Source organism: Dermatophagoides pteronyssinus, unplaced genomic scaffold (genome assembly GCF_027571235.1).
Source record: "Dermatophagoides pteronyssinus isolate colony J.1.1.1.1 unplaced genomic scaffold, Derpt_VIB-CSIC_2022.12 sq0064, whole genome shotgun sequence".
In the NCBI taxonomy this organism is placed as follows: domain Eukaryota; kingdom Metazoa; phylum Arthropoda; class Arachnida; order Sarcoptiformes; family Pyroglyphidae; genus Dermatophagoides; species Dermatophagoides pteronyssinus.
This window is the reverse complement of record NW_027461583.1, coordinates 78417-88642: the sequence shown is the minus strand read 5'-3', so window position 1 is coordinate 88642 and position 10226 is coordinate 78417. Positions and strand designations below refer to the sequence as shown.

Sequence of the window (10226 nt, the reverse complement as noted above, 5' to 3'; positions counted from 1 at the left end):
CCATTAGTTTTCTAAATAAATAAATAAATAAATAAAAAACTTATTATGATTAACCGAATTCTTTTGGTTATTTGGTCAAATTTTTTTCCATCGTATACACACACAATGAATAGAAATCGAAAAAAAATCGCTGTTAATTCACATTGATTTCCAAAAAACAAATTCCGACCACACCTTGATTGTTTTTCTTTTGTGATATATTTGGCCATAACTTTCTATTAATAATAGAATCCTTATTTTTATTAATCGTTGATTATTGACATTATATAATGTTCGATATGATGATGATGATGATGATATATGACATGATGGAATTATTACCGAAGAACAAGAATATTCCAACCATTTTAACGCCACCTATTGATTTTGAAAATAAAGTTTTTTCTAAAGCAATTATCAAAATTAGCAATTGTCAAAATTTTGGATTCAAAAGTTTTATTCATCGAATTTTATTCAAGAAAAAAAAAAGATTTTCAATGTCTAAAATACAGAGCACAAAACATAGAATCCAGCATTTAGAAATTGATCTAGTTTTCTCTTGTTTCACGAAGACGACGAATAGCCGATCGGATGGCTGCAGCCGATGTTGTAGAAAATACGTATGCACCACCAGCAACGGTTTTTTTACATGCTTTACATTTCCAGATTCCTACACAAGTTCGTTTCATGGATTCCTGAAAACAATCAATGAATTTATGATAAATATGATTAATCAATCAATGAATATTGCAGAAAATCTTAACAAACAAACCTTTCCACAAAATGTACACGTATATTTGGAATGCTGGGTGATTTCCATCTTTTTAACCATCTTACGCAATGATGCACCATAACGGGTGGCATATTTGCCAACAACTCCAACCTTTTTGGTACGTTTCGTCTATGGAAAAAAAAGCAAGACAATTTTGGATTAATACAATGGTTAATTCAAAAAGAATTGATGAATTTGGATAAAATTTGACCGTCTTGTTTAAAGAAGTTTTAACTCGATAAAAATTCGACACATACCATTTTTTAATTTGATGTAAAATCAAAATTTATATTCAAAATAGAAAAAAAAACAACCAAAAACTCAAACCGCGATGACAACGTGTGTGAGCTCACGAAGAAAAGGAAATACAACGAAAATTTTAGCGTGCATGCTCGTAAAAAATGGTTAATTCATAAAGAATGTTCCAAGTTAGCAATAAATTTTAGTGCAATACAAAAATAAAAAGGGCAGTGTTTTACGACATGATCACGTGACATCGATTCAGGATATTTAAATCCTGTTGTGAAAGGATTCGACACGCCCAACACAGTTCACTATTCTAACACACTCGTATTTATATTTAGACATGGAATAACAAATATGGCAATGTAATTTAAGCTTCAGAATAAAGATTGTTGAATATTGATGTTTGTGTGATACACAAGAACGAATCTTAAAAATTGACTTGATAGAAATCCAAAACATTAAAAAATCAAGTGTATTTTTTTGTGGGATTCCAACACTTTTCTATTGATGATGGAAAATGACGATCTATCATTGTAATCATGAATCAATTATTCATACTTTGAATTAAATTAATGATGATGAAGACATGTTCCAAACATGGTATCATCGATAAACAAGTTCCATCATGGTGATACCAAATATAATTTTTTCAGTTATTATTAATTCGTTTGGTTACAACAATCATCAACATGATGTGTAGCTTTGATTTTTAATTATTCACATGATAGTCATTTATTATTTTTTTCTTTTGAGAAAATTTAAAAACCAAAATGCCGAAAACAACATATAGCCAAATGCTTAATAATGAGATTGATGTTTGTGCCGATTGTAGCCAAATAAGTGAGTTTTTTTCGATACCATTATTTTTGTTTTTAAAAATTGGTCATTTCATTTGATTTTCTCAAAACACAGATCCAACCTGGGCTTCAATCAATCATGGCACTCTTTTATGTGATCATTGTGCCATCATACATCGCAGCCTTGGAAGTAAGTATCCGAATAGCAATTGTTTTGGCCATTCTACTTGAACATTTTATATTTTGATCCATATCGCTTAGGAATTATATCACAAATCAAGCCAATAAATTCAAACAATTGGAAATCAACTCAATTGCAGATGGTATTAGACTTGTATCGAAGCGGTTCCAATTCTATTTGGGAACATACACTTTTGGATCCGCATGTATTATCATCTGGTAATCATCATCAAGCGACACATAATAAAATTCATCAACGAAAAAAACCACAACCGAATGATCCATTACATCCAAATAAGAGTGATTTTATTCGAGCTAAATATCACTCCTTTGCCTTTGTGAACAAATCGCATGGTATTAAAGATGATGTTGAATCCGAAGCTGACATTAGTGAACAATTACATTCGAGTGTACGAACACCTAATCTAAAAACGAGTCTAAGACTTTTGGTTGCTGGTGCTAATCCGTAAGTATTGTTGATCTATGTTGATTGATCAAAATAATTAATTTTCATCACAGGAATTATATACACTCAGAGAAATTCAATTCTCCACTTCATATGGCTGCACGATCTGGCCAAATGTCTCAGATTGAATTATTACTCGCTTATGGTGCAAATTCTACAATTGTCGATTCACGAAACAAATCAGCAATTGATTATGCACGTGATGCTGGATATCATGACATTTTTTATCGATTAATTGAACATCAGTTCGATTTAACGGATACCTTGACACGTTTCATTTGTCAAGGTCGTCAACCTAATCATAGAAATGGTGAGCATTTTCTATTCGTAGATGTAAAGTCGGAATGGTTAAATCATTTGGACAACATCAACGATGATGGTAACAATAATAATGAAACAAGAAATTCAACCGAAGTGTTTCGCAATGAACTCCATCAAAGCTTACAATCATTAGGACATAAATTATTTCAAGAATTAACACGTGATGTTTACGATGAACTGGATCGACGTGAAATAAATGCTTTCGTTCTTGCAAATTATTTTAACGAAAATGGAAAATTATCTATTCTTCACCAGCAATTGATTATACCATTTTTACCTGTTTATCAGTATTTTTCTACAACACGAAATCAAGGAAGACAAAAATTGGCCCTACTTAACAATAAAGAATTAACATTATTGATTGTCGATGTTCTCAATGAAGTACGTCGCCGTGTCTACAATATAGAATATTCATCTGGAAGTTTGAATAATAAAAGTACGGGTAAAGAAGATCGCCATGAAAACGAAAACGATGATTCAGAACCTCTTTATGATTCCGTACCATCAGAAGAAGAATATGAAGATCTCAATTTTGATAATGAATTGAACACTATTGTCAACAATCGAAACAAACAAAATCAGAATAATACACAGCTAAAATCATCAAATACAGCTATTGTACAAGAAGGTTCTAATCACGTATCAACCATTGAGTATAATGCTTTAAAAGAGCAGATTGTGAAGTCTACAGAATTGATGGAATCGTTTGTTAACGAAAATAGAACAATGCGATTGGAACTTAATCGTTTGCAAACAAAATTGGATAAATTAGCCGTTGAAAATCTTCAGCTCAGACAATTCATTCTTACTCCATCATCATCATCCGCTAATCCTTCAATGAAATCATCATTTATGATAAATGAACCAAAAAGTACATCAATGTTGATTGAAAGTAGTGAAGACTTATTAAACAGTAATAATAACATAGCAACCTATCTGCATAATCAACCAACAACAAATCGTGTAAGGCCACAATCAATGTCAACCATTACAAACGATTTTTCTTCACAATCGATGGCAATGATGTCGATGATGAATAAATCACCGGTATCATTTAATCATGCATCACCTTCAGGTTTATCATTATCACCCTCAAATTCAATGATCAACTATAATAATCCTAATAATCAACGAAATTTATCACCCCATAATTATAATATGATATTCAACAGTAACAATAATAGCAATGATCTTAACGATCAACGTCTTCATCATTCATCATTTATTGATTCATCATCATCATTATCTAGTCAATTGCAACAAACATCGAACAATAGATCATCATCTTCACCCCATTCTCAGCATCATCAACCAACTCCAACACTAAAACAGCCTTCGCAGACAAATCAGACAAATTTAAATGAAATGCGGCCATATACAAATGCAACCGGAACAATTTCGGCCAATACAAGTCTTTCGAAATCAAGTGCCTCGAAAACTACTCTGCCGACTAAAGATGAGGTTATTAGGAAAATTGAATTTATAACAAATGGAATCAAAGAATTGCTTATTAAGGCGAAAGAAGAGAAACATAATGAGTATGTGAGGCATTTTTATAAAATTATATTTAGGAAAAAATTTGTCACCCAAATTTGCTGCTTGCTTTACATAAAGATTTTTTCTATTTATTTATTCGCAAATAATTTTTACTTACATTTTCTTATTTTCTAATTTTAGATTCCATCATTGTTCGGAACGAATTTGTAATTATGTATCAGATATGATCAATTTATTTCCTGAGGTAAGCATTCAAATTTTCATAATAAAATGAAATGTTTTTTGTTTTTTTTGAAAGCTTTGCAAAAACAATCAACATAGAAAAAATTAACATAAATTTTAATCAAACTTTTTTTTCTAAAGTCAATAGAGTCCTCAAATATGGATAACCTATTACAATTGAATCAGGCATTCACACTATTACAGGGCAATGTGATTCATCTGAATGAATTGTGCCATTCATACCAAAATCGTCCTTCATTACGTTACCAACATAGCAATTCAACTACTACTAATCATCATGAAAATAATCGATATAATTATAATAAAGTTATTGATAAAGCAGCCGAAGTAGCATCATCTGTAAAATCGATAATCAATCTGTATAACATACAGGCCACAACAGCAGCCGCCATCGTTCAATAAATAAATAGATGATTACAATAGAAAAAATGAATGGACATTCAACACATATGTTGTTAATCTTTTTTTTTATTCGATTATCGATTGGATTTCTTCGAATTCGTTTTTTTCTTCAATTTAATTAAGTTTTATCTCATATTCTTCGAAAAAAAATAAATCTATTTTTGATCAATATTTTTCAAAAAATAAAAATCAATATTTTTCAAATTGTTTACATAAATTATTCATTTTCTTTTGATTGCTGATCTTTTTCATCATTTTTCGTTTGACTAGTTGTTCCATTATGATTGCTGTTACTGTTGTTGATATTATTATTATTGATATCACTCGGTGATGATGATTCTGTTCCTGGATTTTTCATCTGCACTTTGATCGATACATTAACCCTGTTCAACAAATTATGTAAAAATAAATACATATTGTTGATGCCACTGTTAATATGATGTAATGTTTTGACAGCCAATTCTGATGTTGCTGGCTATGGTTTTTGTAAATGAAAAAAAATCATAGTTCAAGATATTCAGTACTTATTACTTACCTCGCTCAAGATTTGATCAGCACGATTTTTGGCCCTTTCTAAACGATTATTAGTATTACGTAATAAACGACTAAGAAATAGATCACGACGTTCACGTGATACATGGAAGGCTGTATCTAAAATTGTTTGAAGATGGGTAACTTTGTCCACAATATCTTGCCGTAATTTTCGACCTTCCAATTCATAATTAAGATTCGGTTCCCTATAAAATGGTCTATCATCATTGAATTCCGGCAATGATGGTGATATTTGATCATTGATGGATCCAGTGGAAGTATCATTACCATCGATGCGTGATTCAGCGAATTGAATATCCGGCAGTTGTTCAATTTCTATAGGTGGTTGTGGTTCCGGTGGTCTAGGTTTTCGACTTTCAATACGATGAACAAAATGTTCACGAACTCTAGGAAACAAACGTCCTCCACTTGAACGTCGTTCACTCATCTATTATATTTGTGTAATTTGACAAGCGATGATTGGTTATGGATTAAAAAATTAATCAAAACAAAACTTTTATTAGTAGCTAGGATTAATACTCACAAATTTTGCTAATCTTGGTTTGGAACGATTGCGGCGATGTTCGATCAAATTATGGAACGCTTGACTGGCTCGATTAACTATTTGTGATACTAGTTTTCCTCTGGTGGTATCTGAACGTCTTTCAATAAACAATGGTCGTTCGATAATACGAATTTGAGGTCTGAAACGAGGATGAGAAAAATAATGAACAATATGTGGATCATCTGTATATGAAATATACTGATTTGAGGGTGAATAAGGATAATGATAGTGGAAACGAGATGGCTGAATATTAACATTATATGGCTCAGGAACATTTTGACCATGTGCATATGCATATGGAAATGATTTTAATCGGTCACGATTCCTTCGAAAATTAAGATTATGGTGGTTAGGACGTTTAGAAAGGGATTTAGTTCTAGATTTTCGAGGAGGAGAAGAAATAACAGAACTAGAAGGTATCATGCGAAAGTGAGAAGATGAATGATCAACATTTTTCACTAACATTAATTCACGATCGACCAGTTCCATATTTTGTCCAGACTTTTGATCATCTGGATACAGCTGCTGCTGTTGTTGTTGTTCATTGTTATTCAATGATGATTTTGACAACGTTTGTGAATGATTGGTAGTATAATTGGAATCGTAATTCTTTACATCAGTAACATTATTATTAATAATGGCAGTGTCAATTTGTTTTTCCGCATCGATGATTATTGTCTGTTGAAAAATCAATGCTATACCGTATAATATTATCAAACAATAATAGCATGAAAATGAAAATGAAAATGATGATGATAACGATGATGGCAGGATTGTGAAAACACTTGGAACTAGGCTCCTTTTATGAATCGACATCTTTTACCCGAATAGATAAGTGTTCGTGTCAAAATTTTGTTGACAACAACAACAACATTAACAACGACAATAGACAAGCAGAAATAAAGATGGACAAATTAATTTTTACATTCAATCATTCGTTCACTTTTTCTATTTCTATCATCAAAAAAAAATCATCCGAATAAAAGTCATCGCAGTGGAAAAAGAAAAAGAAAAAAAAATTTGAAATTCGATTATTAAAAATGAAAAAAAAATTCCTTTACAAATTCTTGATTCTTATATTACAATTCTTATCAATTCAGAAATTTATGATGATGATGATGATGAACTTGACAAAACAAGAAGAAAAAAGTAGAGAAAAAATTATAATTATGTGATTGAAAAAGATGAAATAAACCTTTTTTTCTGCTGTTGTTGGAACCTTGTTAAAAAGTGATGATTTGTAAATTTGGTTAACAAAAAACTTTTGAAAAAATTCACATAAAACAATGATTTGTTAGTGAATGAAATGTCCAGGTGACATTCACAAACTATAATAATAATAATAAACCGATAACAAAATGCAAAATAATAATTTTGATTTTGGTCCGAACGGTTTGATCCGAGACGAGAAAATCTTTTGAAACCGAAAGATAGAGAACACGAGAGAGAGAGAGAGAGAGAAAAAAAGAGATCATTTAAATTGTACGGTTAATTTCTCTTTATTTTGAATTTACTTTCGTTTTTTGAATGTTATTTCTCTTCGGTGACATTCAATTCAATACATGAAAAAAAGTGAACTAAATGAGCCAAAAGTCATCCATTTTACATTCGAACTTGTTTTTGATATTTTCTTTTCATAAAACAACAAATTGACCATATTTGCTCGATTTTTTTCTTCGATTCATCGTTGCCGAACAAATTGAATTGAGTTTTTTTAGAGAATTTTTTCCTTTTTCAAGAAATTTAAATGTTGAATGAAAAATGCTTTCATTTTAATCGTCGCCAAATTTGTGTTGACAAGATAGATCAACAACAACAGGACTAGGCTATGTTAGATTTTAATTTATGATATTTAAAAAAAAAATCCAAGAGAAATAAAAAAACAAAATTTTGGACACAAACACTGCAATGTGGATTAATCGATCTATCCATTTATGTGTTTTTTTCTCCCCTCCAGTTGAAAAATGGTGACTTTTTTTTCTGCTCGCAATTTCAATTACAATCTTTCTCCCCTTTTTATTTTTCTTCTTGTTTTTTTTATGTAATGTTCGATTAAAAACAAACACTGATTATGTAGTTTTTGTGGCTTTCAAAAACGAAAAGCAGAAAAAACGGTCATCATGGGAGAAAACAAAAAACAAAAATCTTTTTCAATCGGACTTAACATTTTATGCATTTTATACAACAAACAAAAACAACAACAACAACACTAGGAAGTTATTTGAACCTGGCCATGTATCTATAGTTGTCTACGATAAATATATTTTTCTTTTCCATGCGTTCATTTCAAAACATACATTCAATGTCCAATGTCCAATGTCAATTATTATCTGTACCTGTGTGTCTGTGTTTAGTTTGCCAATATCAAACCAAAACATACCATCGTTTGTGTAAAATGAATAACAAAAAAAAATGATGTTTGTAGAAAGATGACAAGATATATATGTTGTTGATTTCGATGATGATGAAAATTGTGAAGAAGAAGAAAAAAAAATCAATTTCCTATTTAATTATTACTGAGCGAAAAAAAAGTAGATTAAAACATTACGATATGAATGAATAGAGGTCGAAATTGGAAATTGGAAATCAAAACAAACGGAACATCAAATGTTGAATCAAATCTTTTTTTTTAATATAGACCAGACCTAATCAAAACTAGCAAATCCAAATCAATCAATCAATCGAATTTTCTGATCTATTTTTTTCAATTTTCCCTTAATACAAATTAATTATTAATATTTTGATTTCAGACAAATAATTTGATCTTTTTGCAAAAGAAAAAAACTAATTCAATTGGGAACAATTTGAGATTTTTAATAAACAACAAAAAAAAAGAAAGTTTTATTGAATTTAATTTGATTTGGATCGATATAAAATGTTTCAAATATAATTATAAAAATCATCAACATCAATGTGTTGACATTGAATTTTTTTTTCATTAAAATCAAATTGACAAAAAAAATATCAATTCGAATTAGATTCAGTCATTAAATTTTATCATTTGACAAAAAAAATGATCATTGTTCCCGTAAGATAATAATAATGTCATCAAAGCAACCCAAACAAATGAATGAAAAATCGAGCACATCAAATCATATAATGTAGAAATTATGCCTGTTTTTTCTCGAATAAAAAAAAATAATTATCAAATAAATGGGAAAAATTAAGTCTATAGAATATTCTAGGCCAAAAAGAAAACAGAATTAATTCCAAGCACGAATGGAAAAAGAGACATTAAATTTTTTTTCTCTCCATACATCATTTGTTCATCATTTTAATAATTAGGAATCGTTTGGATAATTAGTCATCAGAAAAAAAGCAGTTTCATTTTGTATTTTCAATATTGAATATTCAAAAAAAAATTAGGAAAACAAGAAATGAATAACCAGTACCAAATAGATTCAATAGAATGAATTGAAATAAAGAAAAAAAAAATCAAAATGAAAAGAAACCTTTGAAGATTTTTTTAAAAGAAAAAGTCATTGACATGCGAATGAGAGAGAGAAAGGTTAGGTTATGTCAGTCCGTCATTATCGTTTTGCCATTTCCTACATAATCATTTTTTTCTTTATCATCAAATTTCTTTTGTATTTTGTTTCTTCCGTGTGATCAAAAATCTACAACAACAACAACAACGGTAACAACAAATAACAACATGTAATACAAATTGATATGGAAAAGCTACAAACAAAAATCTAATTCTTGCCCGATCAAAGAATCGTCATAAAGATGATTATCATTGTAATTAAGAAATAAGCAAACACAATTAAATCCGATAGAATTAGCAATACATCCTGTGCATCTGGGAAAAAATTAATTTTTTACGGATTTTTTTTTCAATAAAAAAAAATGATGAGCATGAGCATAATATAATGATTTTCATTCGAATCACATAAAGAAAAAAAAAATTTTATTTTATTTTATTTTTCCTTTATAACAGTGAAATACAAATGTGCGCACATGTTGAATGGCCAAATAGTCGTTGAATTCGCGCCGGTTTGGTGCCCATGTTTTTAGCTTGTGTTTTTTTTTTTTTTTTTTTTTTGGTTATTGTTGTTGGGTGGATGTAATAGTGGTGATGCTTGTACCCTATCTTATATTTCATCTATGGGCCAATGAATTGTTGTTGTGTTTGAGAAATACTGAAAAAAAAAAATTTTTCATTTCGATATATCTATCTATCTGTATACAATCTATAGATTAATAGACAAATAAATTTGTTCGTTT

At 29.7% G+C, this 10226-nt stretch overlaps 3 protein-coding genes across 7 annotated transcripts; 1 reads left to right on the top strand and 2 right to left on the bottom strand.

Moving 5' to 3' along the window:
- Positions 1-418: 418 nt before the first annotated feature.
- On the bottom strand, positions 419-1146 carry RpL37A (ribosomal protein L37A). Its single transcript, XM_027341648.2, has 3 exons — positions 1009-1146; positions 752-880; positions 419-674 (listed from the first exon to the last, which is right to left on the bottom strand). Exons 1-3 carry the CDS (start codon positions 1009-1011, stop codon positions 528-530), a joined length of 279 nt encoding a protein of 92 aa, XP_027197449.1. The 5' UTR covers positions 1012-1146; the 3' UTR covers positions 419-527.
- Positions 1147-1265: 119 nt separating this feature from the next.
- Git (ARF GTPase-activating protein GIT1) lies at positions 1266-5120 on the top strand. Its single transcript, XM_027341645.2, has 6 exons — positions 1266-1837; positions 1910-1984; positions 2056-2440; positions 2494-4299; positions 4439-4502; positions 4622-5120. Exons 1-6 carry the CDS (start codon positions 1768-1770, stop codon positions 4901-4903), a joined length of 2682 nt encoding a protein of 893 aa, XP_027197446.2. The 5' UTR covers positions 1266-1767; the 3' UTR covers positions 4904-5120.
- Positions 4585-7325, bottom strand: LOC113791815 (uncharacterized). Of its 5 annotated transcripts, none has more exons than XM_075824274.1 (7): positions 7195-7325; positions 7083-7125; positions 6463-6953; positions 6199-6408; positions 5979-6138; positions 5439-5882; positions 4585-5378 (listed from the first exon to the last, which is right to left on the bottom strand). In XM_075824274.1, the coding sequence occupies exons 3-7, from the start codon at positions 6813-6815 to the stop codon at positions 5121-5123; spliced, it is 1425 nt and encodes a 474-aa protein (XP_075680389.1). In that variant the 5' UTR covers positions 6816-6953; positions 7083-7125; positions 7195-7325; the 3' UTR covers positions 4585-5120. The 5 variants fall into 5 exon arrangements, with proteins under 5 accessions (XP_075680389.1, XP_075680390.1, XP_027197448.2 ...); XM_075824275.1 differs by having other exon boundaries at positions 6199-6375; XM_027341647.2 differs by lacking the exon at positions 7195-7325 and having other exon boundaries at positions 6199-6953.
- Positions 7326-10226: the final 2901 nt, after the last annotated feature.